General features: G+C 35.5%; 2 protein-coding genes and 1 non-coding gene across 3 annotated transcripts in view; 2 read left to right on the forward strand and 1 right to left on the reverse strand.

Annotated features, from left to right (window-relative positions):
• LOC115443354 (lateral signaling target protein 2 homolog) overlaps nt 1-6,384 on the forward strand; it is a 46,830-nt gene extending 40,446 nt beyond the window's left edge. Inside the window, exons 9-14 of the mRNA XM_030168721.2 lie at nt 2-1,549; nt 1,872-1,976; nt 2,209-2,432; nt 2,862-3,084; nt 3,275-3,378; nt 3,654-6,384. Of these exons, the coding sequence (XP_030024581.2) occupies nt 2-1,549; nt 1,872-1,976; nt 2,209-2,432; nt 2,862-3,084; nt 3,275-3,378; nt 3,654-3,802 (2,353 nt within the window). The 3' untranslated portion in view covers nt 3,803-6,384. The remainder of the gene's footprint in view (nt 1; nt 1,550-1,871; nt 1,977-2,208; nt 2,433-2,861; nt 3,085-3,274; nt 3,379-3,653) is intronic.
• A 534-nt stretch (nt 6,385-6,918) lies between these two features.
• LOC115443372 (glutathione S-transferase 1-like) lies at nt 6,919-7,815 on the reverse strand. Its single transcript, XM_030168749.2, has one exon. It carries the CDS (start codon nt 7,753-7,755, stop codon nt 7,108-7,110), a length of 648 nt encoding a protein of 215 aa, XP_030024609.2. The 5' UTR covers nt 7,756-7,815; the 3' UTR covers nt 6,919-7,107.
• Nucleotides 7,816-9,755: 1,940 nt separating this feature from the next.
• Nucleotides 9,756-15,312, forward strand: LOC115443362. Its single transcript, XR_005112550.1, has 9 exons — nt 9,756-9,801; nt 10,124-10,185; nt 10,709-10,938; nt 11,226-11,440; nt 11,875-12,123; nt 12,820-12,942; nt 13,929-14,104; nt 14,497-14,586; nt 14,989-15,312. It is a non-coding gene; the product is annotated as an uncharacterized LOC115443362 (transcript).
• Nucleotides 15,313-24,916: the final 9,604 nt, after the last annotated feature.

Here is a 24,916-nt window from a genome sequence, read left to right on the forward strand (position 1 = left end):
GTACAAGCGAACCAACAATTACTGACGCCGACTATCTCCCTGACAATATCGAAGTTATGACGGTAATCATCGACGGCTTGAGACAACTCACGGACACAGAAGACACAGAATCGGAACAGGAAGTGAAACAAGAAAACACACGGCATTGTTCCACTGACACCGCAAGTACTGACACATTCCAAACTAACGATTATATCGATAAAACCAGGAAGACCAGTAGAGCCGAGAGCAACGACTTGTCCTCGCTGAGAAATCTATCGACAAATGGCTTGATGATGTTCGATCCTCTAGTAATTAATGCGGCGGCGTCAACCTCCAACGACGCCAATCGATTGCTTCCCGATCACGATTTGGTCACATCACTAAACGAACAGGTGAATGAAATAGCTGACATGTTGTCATCAATAGCCACTAGTGATGTCGATATTGTCGATCAAATGCATTCGTACTCGACCAACGACGTGCCTACATTGATTTCCAATGACGATGAAGCGTACGGATTCTCTGGTCCAAGAAATGAACAGTTAAGTTGTATGCCTTCAACAAGTCACGGATATTTGATACCGAACGCAATAAGTTACGAGCCAGCTGTTTTATCGTCGTTATCTCACAACAACTCGACGGTTTTCGACTCTGAAGACGAAACAAACGAAATGAACGGTGCAATAATGAACTCTGATCTCCCTTTAATAATTCCCGAAAATATTGACGCTGATCTTGTAAATACTAACATATCTATAGCTAACGCTAATTTAAGTTTACTATTAAACGACGAGTACAGGCAAGTCGATGAGAACACTGAAGATAACACGAGTTTTCATTCGGCGAAGATGACGCTAGATAGAGAAGACGATAGAGTTAAGTTTATGTTAGGATACGAGAGCGATCACGAATCGCCAGCTGACTCCGGTGTTAGTACAGAGAACACTAGTTTAGACAGATCTCCGGATAGTGATCAGATTAAAGATATAAAAGAGAATCATTTTGTGCAACACAACAGGGTATTAAATAATCCCGAAGACAAAGTCCAAAGTTCCTTTTCAGAAGCTGTAAATATTAATTACGTTGAAAGTGAGACGCAGAAGAGTGAAGCTAGTTCGTCGGTAGTTGATAATAGTAGGTTAGAGGATGACGATGACGTCAGCAGTGATGAGAGGCGAACGCTTCACGAGTGGGGAGCGGACACGTCGGTACCGTCTCATATAGAGGATGATGCGTTAAGGCATCGATTGATAGAGATGTATGCGACAGACAAAGAAGACAATAATGACGTGGTTGCGTCTCAAAGCACTTCGCATACAATAGACGATGCAATGGCGTTAGAAAGGCGTCGGTTGGTCGACACGTTTGCGAAAGAGAAAACAGAAGACAATAATTCCGAAGGACCATCTCAAAGTACTAGTTCTAGAGTTAAGAAGAGTAGAAAATCTGGTAAGAGTAAGCGGAAGAAGAGTAAGATGTGGTCTCCTGGTGCTGTCATACTAGACAACCGATCCAACCAGAGCCAGAGTCCGTTGAGATTGAATCTGGACCATTTTGTGGACGAGAGGTCAGTATTCTTTAAACAATTGTCTATTTTAGTGTGCCAATTCGTGATTATTATTTTAGTAATTAATTTTAAATAGCTTTACTATAACCCGGTATTATTTCATACCATGGCTTCTTCAAAATTGTTTTAATTACATTTTGGTCACGTAGCCTTACTAAAAAAAATTCTACACAACTTGTCAATAATTATTATTGTGTTGTCGAAACTGAACAGCTCATTTAATGTAACCTGCATTTTTTGCTAGCTTGGAATTTTCATACTTATTAGATTCAATTACACCTCTTATGTTTATATTATAATTCAATTTCATTCATATTTACAGCAGTACGTCGTGCGGCGCCTCTGAGTGCATGGACGACGAGCAAATAGCTCTTGCGCTGCAAGCTGAAGAGTTGGCGGCGCGGCAGCAAGCCAGAGGGAAGTTCAAGTGAGTGTGTTACATGTCTTCCAATACTCGCACAAAATGATTGACTAAATTTAAATTAAGAGAAGTCAAAAAAAAAATATTGGCTTCCCTTCTTTTGTTAATTAAAAAGTACAACGATAGTCAAATTATTTCATTCTAAAATTCCTAGTCAGTACCTATTGGTCGGTTAACGAATTAATACCTAATATTGAGTATTCCATTAGGAATTTAAATCTAAACTGAATTATTTCAGATCAAGCGAGGATCTTATTCATCGTTTGTTCGTGTGCATCGCGGGCGTGGCAGACCAATTACAAACAAATTTCGCCGCCGACCTACGGAATATATTGAAATCAGTGTTTCTTATGAACCAATCGCCTGAAGTTTCGGAGACACCCGAGCCGCCACCGGAAAAAGTTGCGGACAAGTCGCCCACCATAGAGTATGAAGCGACCGAGGACCAAGTTATACAGAACCGTAAGTACCTCGTTATATTGTATTGTAAAAAGTTGCCAAGGTGAAGTACAGGAAATAAAAAAAAATGAAGTTTATTAGCATCTAATGCCCATATTCACAACCGTTATTACCTAAGTATAGAGCAATGTTGCGATTGTATATTTCTCAGTGTTTTCGGCATGATAGCTTTCACAGTGCGTAGGCTTAAGATAGCTGGCTCTGCTTAGTTTATATAGAGATAAAACTTTATTTCATTGGTTGGCAGAGATATACAAGGCTAACAAAAATATGAAATTGCAAACATGTGTGAATTATGATTTTTTTATGAACATATTTTCCTTATTGTCCAGACGCCCTTTATTATTTACATATCGATTTTTGATATATAGATTTTCATGTATTAATGAAAAATCTGATTGATAATAATAGCACAATATTTTCGCATCGCAGACAGTTCGTTCGACAGCGTGTACTCTGCGGAGGAGGTGTACGCGGACTCCACGTCGGAGTCGAGCGCGTCGGAGGGCAGCGCGGGGCTCGAGCGCCGCGACGCCGTCAGCCGCGCCGCGCACGCGCCCGCCGCCGCGCCGCCGCACCCACCCGCCGACGCCAGGCGCAAGTCTCTCGACAACACGCACACCCTGCAGGCTTCCGTCTCCACTGGCGACTTGAGGTTATCAATGTTGACAATATGCTGTTAGATTATATCCTAATTTTATACACAACAGTTGGAACAGTTCGCATAGCATAAAACAATAGTCGATTCATTCCGAAAATATTTTCTTACCGATTGAATATTTCTTTTATGATATTTAATACACTTTTAAGTGTATGCACAGTTATACGATGGGTGTGTGTTGCAGATCGTCGCCGCCGGAGTGGGTGCCGGACATCGCGGCGGCAGCGTGCATGCGCTGCGCCGCGCACTTCACCGCCTTCCGCCGCAGACACCACTGTCGCAACTGCGGTACGTATAGCTACAGTCAATATTTTCAGCCGTTCTATCGTGAGCTTACTTCTCTCACTCTCTGTCTCCATTTACCTTTAACATTTATCACAATAGATATATAGTTCATGTTTTTAAAACCCAGCCAAAAAATCAGGTTTTTATATGGTCATCCTGATGTCACTAGTCATTCTTGAAAATTATCTAAAATTACTAATTTAGGTTGTGAGGTGTCTGTAAATGAATCTGTAAGCAATTTTACGTTTTTAAATTAAATTGAAAATGTATATTTACAGGCAAAGTGTTCTGCGCGTCGTGCAGCTCTAACTCGATCCCGCTCCCGCGCTACGGGCAGATGAAGCCGGTGCGCGTGTGCGACGAGTGCCACCGCGCCGTCTCCACCGTGGCCAGCCCGCGCCGGCCCTCGCACGCGCTGCTGCGGTGAAACTCGCGACACTGACGCCGCTGCAGCCGACGTTCACGTCGTCCGGGCCGACGTCCACGCTGATGTCGAGTCGACGGCAAGTGAGTGCCCACAGGGTTGCCAGCTCGGAATAATTGTCCACTCGTCTTATGTGATAACCAAAGTTTTTAAATTTTTCTTATGATTCATTAGACTACGCTTATATAGTACGAATGAATAAAAGACTATTTCCAAATAATGTTTATATTGAAATAGTTTTGTTGAATATATTTTTCAATTTGGCAACCCTGCGAGTCACACAAGTCCTCCGTACATTTGCTTCGGGTAAGGTTATGACGAGGACGCCTTTCATTCACTGGATTTACTTCCATAATGTGACGCATTTTCGACCTTGTTTACAACTGAAGTTTATGATGGAGTTGACAGCATCGTGCGTATTTTATGTGATATTATATAAAAATAATTATAGCTCAATATAATTCTGATTCTTTATATTTCAATATTGATAAGCTATAAATTCTCCGCCTTATAAACTGGCGGGACGCAGGTGATAATTTTCGAATAATGATGTTGCGTTGAAGGTCGAAAATGGCTCACGCCCAAGTCACAATCCGCTCCAAACCTTGCCTCGTCCATTACAATGTATCCTTGTAATTTTCAATAAAAAAAATTACCTACGTGATATTCGATAACGTTATTCCAAAACTTTATTATCGTAGCCTCTTAGATTTAATAGAAGTGTTGAAGCAAAAATATATATTTTCCATATTGACTGATACTATGTTAATTAGTAAGAATGTTTCCACACGTTATGTTTTCTTTAGGTAGCTCTCTAAAGTGTTAACTGTTGCTACTTGTATTTGTTGTGTGAAAATGTATGTATGACACAGATTTGTGGAGCTTTAATTATGCTCGATTTTGTCTATAATACATCACGGTATGGGTCTGTTCCGCGGGAGGCATAGACAATACATCACAAATAGCGAATCCCGTGGGCAGTGCCTCATTTAAATAAACATTAATAGGGGCGTTGTATGAAAAGCAGAGATTTGAAATAAAATATGATAAAAAAAAGTTATGTCTTGGGTTTGGTAAAAAAAAATCTAATAAATAACCTTATTGATGCTAACAAATTGTACTATGTGAAATCTATAAATTAAGTTTTGAATGTGTCACTAGTTTGAGGACATTTGGGGGTTTTATTGTGATATTAATGTCGAGTTCAGTTGGACAAATGTTTGCTAAGCGTCAATTTTATGTGGTTTTCCCATCTATAAAAGACAAAAAAATATTTTTAAGTTTTTGTAAAAAAAAATCTCAAGTTTGTCTGCTGTTCGAGTAGCTTTGAGTCTCTGCTAATATTCTTTATTTAATTTAAAAACTACGACAAAATATCGGGCATGTGTCATACTGCAAAAAACAAAAGTATGTAATAAAATACGTTTTTAACATCTAGATTAATAATATTAGGGACAAAGATCTATTTTTAAGATTACATTGATGTTTATATTTTTTAACGGTACGCAATACTTTTTGAAAAGGGTTAACCAAGTTTTATGACGCTTGCCACCACTTTTGTAACTTTGAATAATATATTATAATAAACAAAAACTTATTTTCTTTATCTCTTAGAATATAACGTGGTGAAGTGTCATAGAAGTATTTTCAAAAGATTCCATAATTTTGTATATCCAAACGGTGTTAGATTTATAAGATATTTTTTAAAAAAAGTTTAAGTGGATTATAATGTTATGTGTATGTAAATTTTGTAAAGGTTATGTATTAGTGGTTATGTGTACTTTTGGGTAGAGGCTATGAGTGTTCGGTGCTCCATGCGGTAAAAAGAAGTTTATAAAGAAAGTACTAACTTTCTGTAACTAGTTTCTACGTTCCTAAAAATCACGTCATGTATAACCATGTTTAATAAACTTATTGATTAATAACACTTTTTAAATAATTACGCAGCGTTTTTTTAACATTTTGCTGTGAAAATCTATTTTGTTTTATTAATATTTTTGATGGAAAAATCTAGTGTTAATTTTATAAATAAAGTTTAGATATGCGTCATGTGGGTCTCAACTCTCATACATAAGTTGTCTAAAATTTGTACATATTAAGTCTTGCGTTACGCGCACTGGACGGTAAGTTGTATGACAACTTCACAGAGGTACACAAATGTTCTCTGACCCTATTCGTCGCGAGGTATACTATATAAAGCATACCTAAACGTGTGTATCTATGGTCAGTCATTTATAAAAGTAGGTAAAAGTCGAAGGAAATATTATAAATTAAGTTTCAACTTTTTACTTTTATAAAACTACGGCCTACGACTATCGAGTACAAATATAAAGAATTTGTAATATTGTTAAATAAGTATATCATTGTAAAAGATGGCTGCTTATTATGATTTTTACGGCGTGGACACGAGCCCTTTTAGCCGAGCCCATCGTAAGTTTATATAGCAACTGTTTCATAGCTTTTTGTATATTATATGAGAGATGTTAATGTGGACGCTACCGGATATTTTTATCGTGTATTATTACATAAGCCACAAATATCTGTTATATATTTTAATTATGTAAATAAATGTCATGTAAGCTACAGTATTTTTATTTTGATTCATAAATAATTATTGATCATAAAAAAATATGGGCCAAAACAACATTGGCAATTAAAATTAAATTATGTAGGAACATAATATAATATTTTATCATTGGTTTTGAATACAAACTGGCATCCATAGGCCCCCATCTGAAGGAAACTATTTTAGTCTGGAGTGTGCAGGTATGAAACAAAAAATATATCCGAGAACGCACTGTACTGATTGATCGGTAACAACGTAGTTTTAGATTACATTTAACACAATTTTCTTTAAAAAGAAATGATATGATGATAAAATAGTATCGTCATAATTCGTCAGAGCAGTTCCATGGAAGATGTACAAATATGCTTAATTTCTCATTAGTTTAGGACAGTCCACAACTGACCTGCCGGTGCCTCCAAGGACTCGGCGACTCAGCCGAAGCAAGTATCTACCTATCAAGAAATACATAATTTTCATGCAATAGTACTCAGTGATATTCGACAAAAGACTGCAGGAATTATATTTTTTAAAAAGAAGAAATAAAAAATATATATTAATATTGCGTAAATATATGGTATATTTATTAAGTAATATAAAATAATAACATTTAAATAAGTATAAACCAAAATTACTCACAAAACATAACAGTGCTCTTGAGTTACGGAAATCTCAATATTTAATAAAAGTAACATACATATTTTGAACATTGTTGCTTCTAAACATTTTATACATAGGTACATGATTATAAAAATTGCTTAATAAACCCATCCAACAATTTCATGCCTGGAACATTTATCTTCTGATACCATTCTTCATTTTGCAATTGTCCCCACCAGTTATGTATTTTGATATATTTCTTATCTACCGGCACAATGCTATTCAATGATGATAAAGTAGCAACGCACGACACGTCGGCGACGGTGACGTCGTCCCCCGCAACATACGCAGTCTTACTCAAATACTTTTCCAAGATATCATAACCTTCAATAATGTCGGCTATTTGCTGATCGCTAAGCTTCTGGTTCCTTTTCACAACTCCGTAAATTACACTTATAAGTCGTTGGAACAAAACAGTTGCGTCGAAATACAACCGTTGGTCGACTATCGCTCTTGCCTTCAGCTCCTTAGGGTACAATTTCTCGTGCTCGTCACCTCCGTATTTTGAGACAAGATAGGTTATGATCGCATGGCTATCTGCGAGTGTTAAATCGTCGTCTTCCAACAATGGCACGGTGTGAAGTGGGTTCTTTTCTAAGTATTCCGGGGTGTAATGCTCTCTTCCGGGTAGATTGACTTCTTTAGTCTCAACTTTGATCCCCAAAATGTCGATTATCATTAAAGTTGCCCTAGCCGGGGGGCTCACGTTTGTTTTGTAAAGAACGATCGGCATTTTCGCGGTTTTGCGTTACACTGATGGAAGTTTATCGAAATTCCTATTTTATCTTGTAGATAATGCTAAGTGACATTAACTCGTAAACAAAACGCTAAGTGGGCGCTGCGCTGTGGATATTACATCATTTAGCTTACGTGGTTGCGCATGCGCAGACAGAATGCAGACGTCCTTGGTCATTTTTTGGTCATAATATTATCGGTGCATAATTAATAATGATCATGTTTATTTATCCTGTCACCAATACTTACGTGTATTTTAAAACCTGTAAGTTTCCGAAAACTTATTCAATATTTACCCATGTAGTAAAGCAGGTATATACCTACGAATACTAAGCCTATTTCTGTCTGCGGCTCCGCCTCCGTGAGGAAGTTTTTCCGGGATAAATATTTTCTAGGGATAATAACTATCCTATAGCACTAAGGGGTAATGTAGCTTCCTATTAGTGAAAAAATTAAAATCCCTTTAGTAGTTTCTAAGATTATAACTTCTAGAGATATTTTGACCAAATTAAGTCTTCAGATGATATGTCGACACCAATAGATATAATAATTATATAATATTCAACAAGCGGCAATAGCTTAGTTGGGCGTGGAACGGACTGCTGAGACGAATGTCCGTAGGATCAAAATTCAAGGGCACTCATCTCTGACTTTTCTAAAATTATGTCTGTATTCTTTGTGAATCAACAAGGAAAACAACGTGAGGAGACCTATATTCCTGAGAAATTATCTATAGGAAATTTGAGGGTGTGTGAAGTCTATCTAGAAATCGCTCTTAGTAGTTCATAGAGGAGGCCCGAGCCCAGCAGTCGGGCAGTATATAATACATGGTTGATATTATTATGTAATATTAAATACTTACTCAGGTGTCATATGCCCGTCTTTATGCAATGAAATTAATTAAAAGAGTCCAAAATTCTATATTTCTATAGGGCTATCACAGCTGTCCTTTGATTAGAACGCTCGTAATTGCAAAAAAAAAAAAGTTCTTTATTGCTTTAATTTTAGGTAGGAAATTGTATAAAAAGTCATTAAGTTAGTGTGACCGAACATAGCCCGGTTCCCAACATACCCCAGTTTTAAAAAATCTTACTTAAACTTTATCAAACCATTACGTGGGGTTATACGTCTGTGACCAAATTCCATATACGACTACCAAAACATACCAAGATATACCTAAGACACTTCCATTATGAAAATATTTTTCTGTAGTGAAGTGTGACAGTCACCAAATTTAATATTATATCCATTAAGTACATAGATTTTTAGGGAATAAGACAAATTTAAAGTACATAGCATTGTAATTTAAATTTATTATAAGGTGGACCATCAATGGTTCCGTTACCTTAGTAATGGATTATATACACAAACGGAATTTCAACGAGCCATACAAATTAAAGGCAAGGACACCAAAATAATTTCCAGAGTCGACGCCAGTGGTGTAGCGCAGGTTCTTGTCGCCCGGAGCAGACCCAGAGTTTGCCATTTCTAGATACCCGGCGAGAGCAAAACGAGACCCATTACAACAACAAAAAAAAAAGAGTCACGCGCGCCTCCTCTAGTTGGTATAGTCAGTGGGCCCTATTTCATCGACGGGGCTGAATCCGTCTTATTGTAATTTCCGGCGTTCTACTTTAAGTATTATAGGTAAATAAGGTATTTTTTTACTTTTATCTATACGGATATCAAAGCTGTCCTTACACGAACGCTCGTATTGCAAAAAGACGGATGGACCTTCGCAGACGGAATAGGCCTTCTTGAATATACATGCGACAAAAATATTTTTTAAGGGCATTATTTTAGGAATTCTTCTGCAACCCTAGAATTTCCGCTCCAACTCCACTCCGCCACTGGTCGACGCGAATGTAAAATCCAAGTGATTTGTAAACTTCATTTGCATTTCATGCAAACCGTAAAATGAGATTATAAGTGCTTGTGTTTATATTTTAGTAAAACTAACGAGCAAAATGTTTTCCATGTATAGCCACGTGTTTTTCATATTGATGTTAAAATGTTCGTACGATTATGTTTTTAATAAATATGGGTACGCGAGATATTAACATACTAGCAGTTAACCCCAGTGAAGGGCCTTGCGTTTTCAAGCGTCGGACTGGACTAGTTTTCTGTTACATAATATTACATTTTTTTAATTAAACACCGAATTTGTCAAACATATTACTGTATCTATCATAATACTCTTCGTTTTACGTCGGAGGTTAAAAATGCTCCAAAATTAGAAACAATGCTTTCTTTAGACACTGTTTCTCATCCTCTATCCCAAATTCCCATTAACTAGTGTTATCGTGTGAAGTTATTGCAAAGAGAAATGCGATTTTAGTAATATAGGTAGATGTCTTAATTTTCAGTGTCAAATTGTCAACGTAAAATAATAAACGGCAAAGAAATTGGAGTAGATAAACCGTATGTGGTAAGTAAAATAAAATAAAATCAATTCTAATATATAAAGCTGAAGTTTGTTTCTTTGGACACGGTAATCTAAGAAACAACTAAACCGATTTTGTTTTTCACTAATAGAAACCTACATTACTCCTGAGTGCTATAGGCTATTTTATACCGGGAAAATTATTCTAAAAAGTTTCTAACGTGCGGAGCTGCAGACAAAGCTTATTATAAATATGTAGAATAGAATATAGATTTTCTCTACTTAAGAAAGCAGTAAAGATTGGATGGATCTCTAACGATATCTTTAATTTATAGATTTTGTTATAAGTACTCGTTTCCAGGCAGATATAACTATACGACAATGACGTATGCGTGTCAAATTTGATGTATACAAAGTCGTATATACTTCACTCCTACATACCAGCCCTGAACTAACCTGTACTACTGACGCACTGCTGGGCTCAAGTCCACTATACTGATGGGATTTTCTAGACCCAAGTCTGCCACGCTAGCCTTGTGTAGGTTGATTCCATGCAAATAATTTGCAGGGTTATCTAGTCAAAGCGCAGGTATCGCCGCAGAAGTATGACGCGTGGATATGCGGAGGGGCAATCGTGAGCCCCATGTATATAATCACATCGGCAGGCTTGCATAGAAGATGTCCAGCATTTGTACGCTGTAGTCGGCTACAAGAAATATGTTCATTCTGCGAATCTCAACGATGATAAATGCACAAAGAACACGAAAAAGAAAATTGTGTTAACTTGCGTACCTAAAGGTAACTTGTAAAAGTACTTGTCCAGATCTTGATCTGTTTTCGGACATATAAAGTTTATACAAATACTTAATAATAAGTATTATCGATTACACTTGTTGCATTGCACAGACGCGTTCGCAATGTTTACATCAATTATGATATAAATTATCTCATTACGTATTAATTGAATTGATCAACAAATTTCGCGAATTATTCACAAAATGAAATTGGCATCAGAACTCATTAATGAAGCTCGGTTATTTGAATATGAATGGCGGCATATTAACGGATTATTTTATCATTTTCAGCATACGAATTAGACTATACAAAAGTGTCGGTGTGGTCGTACATTGACATAGCTGTAGTGAAGACTGAATCTGCGATACAATTTAACGATGAGAAGTATACAAAGTTCTGCTCTTACAGCCCTGCGGCTATACCAGTTAACTATGAGTCGAGGTATCAGGACCCTGGGACTGACGCTGTGGTATATGGATGGGGCCATAAAGAAATATATCGAAAGGTTTTTAGTTATTTTTTTTTATATACTTAGGTATTACTTGACCTTGTTTTATAAAGGGGAAAAGTGTGACATTTTGATGGAGTGGTAGGCAATCTGAAGCTACTGATTTTATTTTGTTTTACTAATATGAAGCTACATTACCGTTTAGTGATATGCACTGGAAACTACCTAAGGGGCGGAGGCGTGGCAAAAATGTTAATTATATATCAGCGTTTAGTGCAGATGAAGACGAAGTTCAGGAATAAACCGGCGAAGTGCAAGTTGGTCTCACTCATCGAATGCCCCATAGTGAAATACGTATCTGCCTTAACAGCGCGTACTTAATCGGAAATTTTAGCTTGCTTCTCATTGCTACATTTAAACGTTCGGCAGACGATCGGTGAATACACAGTCATAATATTGGTTTGAAGCTTTAAAACGATTATTTTTTGCAGCCCCACGACGCAGAAGATTACAATCAAAAAACTTTACAATACGCACCACAACTTTTACAAGAGAAAAGTGTTTGCAAAAAGGTTTACAAAGGATACAACATGGATCTTGTGATTGATAAATATATGCTGTGTACCATGGAAGGTGGTAATGTTGACGAAAAAGGTGATTTGATAGGTAAATCCAAGCCTGTGTTAGTGGACGGGTGTGTCACTAAAAGGCAGAGACTTATGGGTGCTGGCGGTATCTCTGTAAGTAAATTTAAACTTTTTTAATATATAATATAATTTTGAATGACGAGACGAGATAGCTTTTGTACATGCCCAGCAAAGTGACTCCGCTGGATCTGATGGTATATAGAGTGGTGTGTAGAATGTCGATTGACGACAGATGGTTACCCCACGGCAGGCGATAAAATTATGCCGGCCTGTTGGAATCGGATATAGGCTGACCCCAGAACGCATTACAGTTACTATCGCCATTATGGCGGGTTTCAACTCCTTGTGTAGGGTGGTCGCTATCTGGGTGGATATAAAATATATCCTACCACCAGCAGCTGCTTAAAATGGGAACGATTACCCGTAAACAGTAAGGATGCCCGTAGTTTGAATTATAAAGCACTACATTTGCACTACGCTCAATCTGAGACATTAGCTAGATGTTATGTCGCAGAGCGTGTAATAGGTAATTTTGTATTCATCGTGTGAAAATCCTCATGATGCTAATGCTATGCTAATTGTTAATATATGTTACATATTTTTATTGCGTAAATCTTGTACATAGCCTTGTATAAAGTTTATCTATCGAAATTAGATGTCTACTAATACGTTAACTGGAGAGTAACATTTACTTGCACACAGTATAATAGACCCTTAGATTATAATTTATATGAAAACTTCATAGAAACTGTTATTTGATAAAAAAACGGCCCCTGATTAAATTTACAGTGTGAAGAAAACGAAGAAATGCCGGAGTATATCCAAGATCCTATAATTTTTGATGCAACACGAAGGAATGGCTCACAAACAAACGAAACCTACACTTCAACTAGAAGACACGGGATTTGTCAGGTTCAGTAACTTTTATTTTAGTTCATGATTGGTCATCCGGAAACCCAAATAACATTTTTATTATCTTTTTTAATATTAGTTTAATTTACGCAGCGTAATCACGCTTCTTTTATGCTTGTGCTTGAAAATATAGAAGTTCATCAATACTCTTATAGATGTTCTGCCGATAGTATGACGGCTTTTTTTAATTACAATGTTTATATTTCTCGCAACGTGTTCACGGGCTAAGACGCCTTTCTACAATCGGTAATGTTTAAGTTATATATGGAAATGACATATCCTAACCAAAGACTTAACGTTTTGTTTTCTATTACCTTTAACGATTGTAGAAAGGTATCTTAGATACGGCCCCTGATTAAATATAACCTAGAAAATATTTAAAAAATAAATTAATTGTCATAATTCTACTTACACAAAACTGCATCCTCGGATTACAATGATAAAATAGAGCTACAATTAATTCGAGAAAAGTGCAGTAACTGACAGTTTTAAAATTCTACCTTTAACTTTTGATGTCTGCTATATACAGGGTCATTTTGACATCGCGTTATTAAATGAAACCACACACTTATCTACTTGGAAATAACACTTACAATAAGTTACTTGCGCCGTAGATGTAAAATAAAAAGTGTAAGTTTCGTACAAAATAGATATAATTTTAATTTTACGCGCCCTAAAGCCACTACTACTACTCTAAGAGAATTCGTTGCAATGGCAATATCATACTTTCAGTCAGAAATATACCTACGCACACGTCATATTCGCATTAAACTACGAAATGATAAAAAAATCTGAAAACTAAAACCAGGATTTTTGGTGAAAATATTAGTTATTAATGGATGATTTTTAGCACAATATCGGCAAAGGTGAAGACGAGTATGTGGTTTCATTTAGTATCGCAATGTCAAAATGATCCTGTATAAGAAATTTTGCGAACTTGTTCTGTATCTTTGCAAGTCTAGTGGTGTCGTATGTTTATTCTTTAGAACGACCACGGCGGTCCTCTGGTCAGGTGGATAGGCAACCGTGAAGTACTGATCGGAGTCGCTTCAGTATTTCGAGTCAATAACAAGTCCCAGTGCGTTGGACCTTTCCTTTTCACCAGCACGCAGTGTAATGGAAAGTTCCTGGACTGCGTACTTAATGAAGACGGAGAATCTTTGTAAGTACTTTGGAGTAACTTGAATCCAAATATGTACTTAAGAACTCACTTTTAAATAAATAAAATAAAAATCCGTTGATTGCCTTACTAACTAGTTACATGTATTATTATAAAGTACAGTAAAATTTTATAATTATAAAGGCAAAAGGAAGCGGCTCAGCTCATGCTGCCCGGGACAGTAGTTCCGCAGCGCTGGTTTTCAGCCACTCCTAAACTTCCTAAGGTGTTATGTGAAAGGTTTATAGTGGTAGCCTACTTTTACTTACCCTTTTCAATATTTTGGGTAGGAAAAGTTAAGGGTCTATCATATCATTTTTAATTAGACGTGTAGTACTTCTATATTAACTAAGTTCTTAAAATCAAATTCCAAAGTTTTATTTCTGTTGTTTTAGGCGAAGAAATTTATATTGCGACGAACCACCTAGCGTGAGGGGATTTGATATGATCCGGCGAACGATATCTTGGATGGATCATCCTGAAGGGCAAGTATACGTACATCACATAGTAAAAATAAGACTGAATTAAAAGTCAAAGAATCTATCTATAATAATATAAATGCGAATGTAATTTTGTCTTCTCGTCTGACGCTGTCACAGATAAAATACTGTACCCATTCTGATGAAATTTAGTATAGAAAAAACTTGAAGAAGGCAAAAGGAAATTGACCAATTTCATATATGGTACACTAACTCGAAGAAGGCAAAAGGAAATTGACCAATTTCATATATGGTACAAACTGAATCAAACGCATGGGAAGCTGCGAGCAAAAGTTAATGTTATAAGTACAGATATGTATACATAAAAGTATTATTCACACATTATGAAAAATCGCAGGATGTTTGTTTTATTAGCGTAGTTATTTAATTACTGTACATTTTGTGCAGGCCAGCCGAGAACGAAATACAAATGAGGCCACAAATCCCTCTCCGGAACTACGGTTATACTGCAAATCAAGACGGAAATGTTAGGAGGGTGGTCCCTTATAAATAGTACCAATAAATAAATATTAATTATTAATTGTAAGTGGTTATTTAACCCTTAACATCTGTTTCACAAGTATCAAGTAAATTTGATCGTTATTATAATAAATAGCTGAGAAATATAGTAATTATAACTATATTACCATTTATTTCATAGCTTAGTACAGTGTGACTCTTGTATTTGGTCGTCTTATATATTTATGTGATGAGTAAACATTTATTCCGAAGTTGTGAAACAGACCCTTAATATTATAAATGTGGAAATGGTTCAGTTTGTTCTTTGACGCATAAAACTTAGCAATAAAGCATATACATGATATACGTATAGATTGCTTTTTAAATCGTAATTTATCTCATACTTCAGCTTAACGAAATTCATATCTTAGTGCCAAGCGCACTTCAATAGCACGCCACAGCGAATCATTAAATGTCGGTTCCATTTTCAAATTGAACTCTGACGAATTTAAAACATAAATAATTTTGCTCTCAAATAACCTTATAGCCTTATTGGAAACCAATTTGTGACATCTGGCGAAGGAATAAGGGTTTTTCAGTCCAGCTATTTTAATACTTTAATAATGAAGGTTGGTAGAGTTATGCAATTAAATTATAACCTTGTCAAGTTAATTGCTAATTTTGTTAAAGTATTTCGATATATTTTTCAAGAAGTATATTATAATGTATCATACATATTATTACAGCAAGAATTAAGTACACCAACATAACTATGCTCTATAATAGTAGTAAACACATATTTACTATTTAATTATGCGGAATTTCGAAATAACCTTGAACTCGCTTACGTTTATTGGCCTCTTAGGTTATCTGAACTGTGGCACTAGACCACTCTTAAAGTCTAGACTACTAGACTTTTTGGCTGTTGGGAGGCGGCCCTTTGATCTCAAGTGGCTTCTGACTTGTGAGAGCGAATGGGGGATTTTAACCGGTCCGCTGAGGCCACTTGGATAGCGATTGTGGTAAGTACATATTATATAATATATATCATAAATATCTTCAAGACGAATAACATGATGATGAAATGAATTAAAAGTAGTTGGAGGATTATTTATAATTTTTTATTCTCTACGTTTCGAAAGCTTTTCAGGTGTCACGAGCCGGACTTAAAGAAGGCAAATTCTCTAATTTCAATTCGGATATAAGCTAGTGCATATATCTTGTTTTGTAAATTGACGAGAAGATTACGGTTACAAAAATATTATTCTTTGTAGTTTAAAGGACTGAATTCATCTTCTTGCAGGAAATATATAACCTCCACTTATTTATTAAAATTAAAATATTTCATGAATAATAAAAATATTTTATTGAGACTAGTATATACGGCTCATTCTTGGCCATGTTAGACAAAAAAAAATATTTAAAATTTTATATATATTGCTTTGAAACGCTTGATATGAATAAACTTGAAGTACAGGCCATTTCGTATACATGGCCACTTATCCTAGCATTTTACAAGAAACTATAACCCGATTTTTGCAAAGCTTATTCGACTAAATCGCTGAACTCAGAAAATGTTTTCCGTAGCCTACGTTTACTGGATCGGAAAGGCGTTTTTATTTGGCTGCGTTATAGCTGGCCGACCGGCGATAAGATTCAAAGCGTTTTCAAAAGGAATTTGCAGAGAAACGTTTTCACTGGCATTTTTCACTTTAATTCGATAGCAGAATTTCGTGTTCCCAAAGTTTGGAAATGATGTGAAGTACAGGTCAATTGTACGCAAAATCTTTTTTGCTTCGACAAAGGGTCTGCAATGACTTATATTTTATGCATATTTTTGATACATATAAAAGGATTTTAAAACCAAACAAATAAAATAGACTATGAAAATCTATTCCAATATTATAAATGCAAAATTTTGCATGTGGGCTACTCTATTACGTCAAAATCGCTGATCAAATCTGGATGAAATTTTGGCACAGATAGATGGACTGGAATACTTTTTATACCGGGACAACTTTTCACGCCGACGGAGACGCGAGAAAAAGCTAGTGATATATTATTTAAAATAAAAAAAGAAGTTAGTCTCACGAATATTAAAGTGAAATTGGAGAAGACGTGTGGTTTTATTTCTGCACTACTCCAATGATATTATACTAAAAAGGTGTAAAGACATCTTGTTAAAGCGCAACAGCACCTATACTGCATTCGACTTTCAAAATGGCGCATAATTATCAACCATATAGATAACTTAATATTTTTATAACCAACTACAATACGATATTATAACAGCATATCATAATTATCACTTATCGAAACTATGATTTAACGTAATATTTATGTATATGCGTGCTTGGGGACAGATCAACAAAATTTATAGTAATTATGTATTCATATTTTATCACCGTGTTAGCTGATGAAACATTTTTCTGCGCCACCACGGTTTAAATCCTCGATTTCTTAATTAACACATTAATCAAGTATTTGTGTCTCTGTTATTACATTGTATTTTGTATCTGATTGTATACAGTAAATTATGATACAGTACTCGTGGTCCATAAAATAATTCGCACACTTACAAATTATAAGGAAAAGTTATTAAGGATTTTTATCATAATTTTACTAGATTGTAATTCGCACAGTTTGATAACTATAGCACACGTACACACTCACTTTGAAACTTATTGGACCCCACTCCACTTACCATCAGATGCAGTGAGGTCACATTGCCGTGCACGATAAAAAAATGCCCATTTCTAAAAGGGTAGGCAGAGGCGTAATAAATGTATCCTCGTTTCGTCGTGTCTATTCTGTCCTATGATACCAAAGCTTTGGGGTGAGCCTATTGGTGCTTCTTGTCAGTTTTACAATTTTTCTTAGATATCATGAAGCAAAATCCCCCGCCGTGCCTGTCCGCCTGAACGCGATAAACTCAAAAACTGCCGAAGAAATTTCTATGAAATTTAGTATGGAGATAGTTTGAAACTCTGAGAAGGGCATAAACTTGCTATGCCGGGAAAACTCGAACGCGGCCGAAGCCTCGAGCAAAAACCAGTTATTAATAAGAGTTACTTAATTAAATGGTTGTAACTACTGAATCAAAATGAACTACGTACGTCTCTTGTCAAACCTAAATCACTGGCAGGTACAACGGCCTACGACGTAATTAACGTTCGCTGATAATAATTCCGCAACAATAACCATCGGATTGGCCGGCATGTGACCGCCGGCTGCTCCGGCTTTCCGGTAAGCGATTTAGCCGGTAAATTCTGGAAACTTCGCCATCAATTTCAGATGAAGGTCGATTGTTTTAATAATGAAGTGTTTTGTTATTTTGAATTATAATTGGACCTCTTATTACAGTAAATGATTTAATCTCGTATATAGAAATATAATTTACCGCAGTTTCATTATGTTGTGGATGCGTAATGGAATAAATACTGTTTATATTTATAAGTGTAATGTATTCTAATGATATGAAATGATAATATTGCTATAAAAATTCAATGAACTTGCAAATGTGACTCGGCTAGACTCTGCTTATTATTATGGAGATTATGTTATCTTCAAATAATAGTTGTCAATTTATTCCCTCGTAATTTGCTATTCGTGACATTTTATGTGTGTTCAGAACAATCTTTATTATGATAGTAGATGTTTATGAATTCGTTAGGCTTACAAAATATGTTTTTATATTAAAATATTATATTTTGTATATTTTTTTTGGGTTTAGATATACAGGATCATTTGATTTGATTTGACGTTGCCTTACTAAATAAAATCTTCTGTTCTTAAAAATAAAACTTTACAATAAGTTAGTCGAATCGTAAAAAACCGTAAAAAGCGGCGATAGACTAGTTGGGTGTGGATTGGACTGCCAAGACGAATGTCCGCAGGTTCAAATCCCAAGGGCACACACCTCTGACTTTTTTAAAAAATCATGTGGTTATTCTTTGTGAATTTATTGTTCGCTTTAACGGTGAAGGAAAACATCTTGAGGAAACCTGCACATCTGAGAAGTTCTCTATAGGAATTTCGAAGGTGTGTGAAGTCTACCAATCCGCACTAGGCCAGCGTGGTGGAATAAGGCCTAATCCCTCTCAGTAGTAGAGGAGGCCTGTGCTCAGCAGTGGGCAAGTATATAATACAGGGCTGATATTATATTATTATTATAGTCGAACCGTATATGTATATATATTATAGTTTCAAACAAAATAAATGTCAAAAAAGTACCATTTTATTCGACATGTGATGCCACTACTACTATAAGAGAATTCGTTGCAGCGGCAACATCACTGCGATTAAACTATATAATGATCAAAAAGTTAGAAAAACAAAACTTGAATTTTTGGTGAAATATTCGTTATGCATGAATGATTTTCACATTATGTAAATCCGATTATGATGGTTCATTTAAGTTTTAATGCAATGTCAAAATGATTACATAAATGAAGACTACATTCAGAAAACATGACCAATCATAAATTGAACTTGTGTTCTGTTATGCGGTCAGCATAAGGCGGATTGGAAATACCGCGGGGAATGTGAGTCAGTACACTCTATGCATGCACATTTGAAAAATATCTCAGGGTGACGAGCGCAGTGCAATGTCATCCAGTACTTTCTAATCCAAAGTGGTGGTAGCTTTGCTACTGTTTATAGTATTTTTGTGTATCTGCAATCCTCTGGCTTAGCGACTGCAGGAACCTGGAGGTAAGTTGAGAGGAGATATCTGGGGGAGAGGTCAGGGGGAAGGAAAAGGAACCTTAATAGGATGGGCGGAGGGAAGAAGGCTAGGAAATGATCGCGAACCCTAATACGCCTCCATGTGTAGTTACAACCCCCGTGCATGGACGTGCATTCAGTGTGAAGACCAAAAACTGCCTCGGGGGATACTGCTTATGGTCGTGCCGCTTATCATCAGGCGAACAGCCCAACTCACCCTATTAAAAAGCTTGAACGTGCGTATGATTTTATAACACAAACATTGAAAGCCAGCTGTTTATTTAAAAAACTTAAAGGAAACGTTGCCGACAATAAATAAAATGTTTCAGTTAAAGTGTACACTAATCACACAGATGGTTGCGATATAACTGTAATATGTACGTTTGTCGACGGTAGTCCCGCTTGTTTAATGTTCGGTTTAACCGACGTTGAATGAAGACCTACGAACTGATTAGAAATACCTATTAAAACTGTAATTTATATTATACAAGATCCTGAACATAATATACTCTATGTAAGGATTTATAGGATTGCACCATTGCCTAGTTGGGAATGGAACGATCTCCGAGATGAATATCCGCAGGCTCAAACCCAAGGCACACTTTTTACAAATCTTATCCGTCCAATTATTTATTAAGAGCCTATCAGGCATACATTACAGAATTTTAGTTGTTACTGGACAGAAAAACTTAATTCCAATTTATTCGACACGGAGAAAGAAGTCGAACCAACGACGCAGTGTAACTTTTTTTTAGAAACTTTAAATAAATAAATATGTTCTGAAGACTTTGTATCATTTTATATTCCTAACTCTGCACTCAATCTGTTTGAGCGCAGAAGCAACGAAAAGAGAATCTCGGTCTACAGTCGCTGCTGTTGCAGAGGATTAAACTTTTGCCGGAGTTCTACAGTTTTGGCGAAATATTCACACCAACTATAGTATTTCAATAACTTGTTACAACTCTGCATTGCGTCGTGTTTTAAACCACTGAAGTATGAATAAGATTAATCCATTTACTGCCATTTTCGATAAATGAGCCTAATCCCCTGTCTCGATCTATTTCACAAGTAAACCAATAAGAGCAAAGGTTTTATTGACATGCTTACAAATGAGTTGGTATGAGATAATAGCACAATCTCGCTAATTACAACCACTTTGAACCCCAAAATCCGGTTATAAGATTCTAAATTTTAACCAAAGGAATTAATGCATATGATTACTGTTATTTACGATTTCATTGGAGCTTGACTTATCTATTTCGTCACTCTATATGATACACGACGCTTCGCGTTTACTAAGAAATTGTAAATCAGAAACCCTTAATATCAACGTCAGTTACTTAATCATTTTGATAATTGAAGATCCTTGAAGATTGCTTTTACACAATCTGATAGCACTGGAAATTCAGTTCAATTAAACCTTGTTAAGCAAATAAAATATGATTTTATGGTAGAATCGGAAAAGCGAGCCTTGATTAAAGGAATTCTCAAATTATAACCGCCGATAACGATCGGGCTTAGTCCAATTTTAAAATGGCGGCTAGCATAAACAGTGAATTAATATTTTGTTTCATGTACCTACATGGATACAGCTTAATATTTTTAATGTTAATATGAAGGTCGGTGCGTCTGAATACTAGAAAGGTACAAAAGAACAGTTAAACAAAGGAAAAAGATTAGAACGTAATGAAAAAATATGAAGCCGTCCTATTTTCAGTTTAATGCTGTATCTACGATATCTGCCATTAAAACATCAGTAGAATCCTAAATAATCTAGATGTCATTAGTACCAGAAGCTAATAATATCAGCCCTGTATTATATAATGTCCCAGTGTTGGGCACGGGCCGCTGCAACTGAGAGGGATAAGGCCTTAGTCATTCTCGCTAGAGTTACAGAAGTAATGGGCCGTTATTCAATTTTACACGTCAGAAGGTGTAAAGTTGAAATTAGTTAAATTTGCTTAAATTCATGCTAGCCACATTGGAAGCCCTTGTAGATAAGTCGAAACTCAAATTATTCGTAATATCAGCATTGTATTTAGAAAGACGTTTCTAATTGCGAGGATAAATGTCGTGTAATTGTGGATTAAAGAAAATTGCTTCGAAAAATAGGTATTGCAAATACTAAAGCAACTTTATTGGGCAAAAAGTGGATATATTTTAGTGCAATTGACTGCTTGGTTTGACGTCGCGAGATAGGTTCAGAGTTCAAACCTCATGAAATGGAATATAAACAGCGGTAAGGGGATGCTTCAATTGCACCTCTGCCTACTCCATCGGAGATAAAGGGCGTGAGTGTCTGTTTGTCTGATAATATTAGTGTGTGTGATTGTATGAATATAATATGTCACAAATATAATATAAATATGTAATATCATAGAATTTCATTAAAATATTCTGGTTCCCACGCAAAGATGAAAGAAATCCTTTAGATTAACATGGAATATGCAAGACCCAGTGGGCGTATTTAAATTTGTTAGCTTAACTATAGAATGGTCTTATCTGAATTGTTTGTGTGCTAATCAAATTATACAATTGACAGTACAGGAATAAAAAATAAAATAAAGTGGTCTGGATGCCTATAAAGAATCTACGTACGCCATAGACCGATGAGGTCAAAGAAACTTAAATAGTATTTAAAACAGTTTAAAAGCTAATATAAAATGAATTAAAAGGAAGGAAAACTTGTTAAGATTATATATTATGACTATACCATTACGATATATTAAAATTGTAATGTAGTTGTTCAATTATATTCAATATATCTTCCATATAAATAAAAATCAGTTGCCACATGTATGTTAGAGCATCACTTGAAAACGGCTCAACCGACTTGACTGATGCCTTTTTTTGTGCTCCTAATAATGAGAACACGGAACACGGGAAAAATCACAGGGTAAAGATGGAAAAAATTGGCAATTTGGATGATATTTTTGTACATGCCATAGCACCTAATCCATTTTAATAACCATTTTTGCCAGAATTTAGTTGGCTCCAGTTTAAGTCATTGGATAATTTTAGTTTCTATATGTGACGCTGTTGTCAAGATTTAAACAATGAAAAGTTGTTGACGTAAAAAGTGGTCTACGTAGAAAGCGTTATGTGGCGTCAAAACGTCTGGCGGTCCTACTAGTTAAAAATAAATATTACTTTCAAAAGTTTTCATTATAATAAAGGAAGAAAATTATATAAATAATTGAGACGTCAAGTTTGTAAAGTTTCATTGGTTTTATCGTCTAGTGCCAAATTAAGATTTTGCTTGTTAGAACTTACTTTGTCAGAAGTATGAACAATAAAGTTTTATCAACAATTTTGCCTAGAGATTGACATGTGGAACGAATCATTTGTATACATATGATTGAATAGTCCAGAAGTCGTATACCCGGTGTATCACGCTAGGTTTGCTTATACTATTGACCCTATAGCAGTGGCGAAGAGACCATATAACTCGTTTCCTGCCGGCTTCCCTTTCTTATTATCATTAGAACGCTTTACAGGCTACATTTGTGCATATTCGTTTTTATATGTTGTGTCGGGTTACCTTTCGGAAAACTTCAGCCTTCGCTGCTCTATAATAATGATAATAGTACCTAGAGCTTCGCCTTTACTGCATGGTATTCTCATTTGTCCTGAATCTTTCGATAAGACGTTTTAAATGACCAAATATATTGGCTAAAATATATCTTAACTTGCCTTTATTGTTGCTCGTATCCAGTCGTCTGGAGGAGCTACTACAACATATTTTTCTTAATTTAAATACTGATATATAAAGCTGAAGAGTTCGGACGCGCTCATCTTAGGAACTACTAAACCGATTTTGATTTTTTTTTTCACTATAGGATTCTTTCCGTCCCGCGTAAATGTTTTCCCGGAAAAACTTTTTCACACGGCCTGAGCCACAGCCAAAAGCTTATGTCTATATACAGTAAGATGCTAAGTATGACTGAGAATTAACATCCTCGAACAAATTTTCTATACAGGTATTTGACCTAGTTCGCCATATCAGGATATATTCGGGAGGCTTATCTTTACCTTATATAGGAATCTTTAAGGCCTATGTTTTTGTATAAATTATATATATTATAATATATTATAATTATACTAGTAAAGGATTCGTTTCAAATTAATTGAATAGGACATCGCCTAACATGAATCTGTATTGCCTATATTTTTGGTCCAATACACGAAAATCTTACGAACTTTTGAATAATTTTGAAACCACCTAACACCAGGGGACTAAGCCGTTTGGCCCTCATGACGCCCTATAATTTAGAAAGTCACAAAGATATGTTTTGAGTACGGACTGCAATCTCTACGATGTATTGTGTATGTTTAATTAACCATAATAATTATGTTAATATCCAATTTCGTATTTAGTGACCGCTGATAGTCCGCCGTAATTAGCTATATGTACACTAATTTGATATTATTCTGTCAAAGCCATCGGTGCCTTTGTCTTAGCTATCTGTTTTGTATAATAGACATTTAGGCTTCTAATTAGCTAAGTATATTAAGTTACTTTTATGTTTCGTAAAACTTATACAGCAAGTTGGCTACAACACGCTTTTACCAAAAAACTTAATATGAATTTAATTGGGTGGTAATCAAATATTATTACGGTAAGTCTTTTTCCTAAATTGTCGTGAAATATTCATATGCTGTCGTAGTTTTCTATGTGTATTTATATGATAATCTTCGCAATGAAGGTGTATTTAATTGCATTCATAGTTAATTTAATGTTTATAAATGGATCCTAGGAATATTAAATTTATTTCGTATCGTTATAGGAAGTTTGTAACAATCACCTAATCTTTTGAGTCTTCTGAATTTTCCTTTAACTTTTATACGTTTCTGCCTAATGACCGAAAAAATTGTTGAAAAGTTTACGATGTCAAAAATCCACGCGTGGACTTTGTGACCTTTCTAATCTTCCTATTATAAGTTATACTTATACCTACTGCTTAATATTATGTATTCTAAGTTCTAAGATTTATTTTAATGTAATATAGTTAATCACCTTGATTTTCAGAATTGCTATTAGATATAATTGACCTGAGCCAACAATTTTGTTGCTTTATTTTGCTTTTTATAATTGTATTTTTTTAATGAGCCTTATTATAACAGTAGAATTAATTTTTAATAGAGTGGTGTA

Source organism: Manduca sexta, chromosome 18 (assembly GCF_014839805.1).
Source record: "Manduca sexta isolate Smith_Timp_Sample1 chromosome 18, JHU_Msex_v1.0, whole genome shotgun sequence".
In the NCBI taxonomy this organism is placed as follows: domain Eukaryota; kingdom Metazoa; phylum Arthropoda; class Insecta; order Lepidoptera; family Sphingidae; genus Manduca; species Manduca sexta.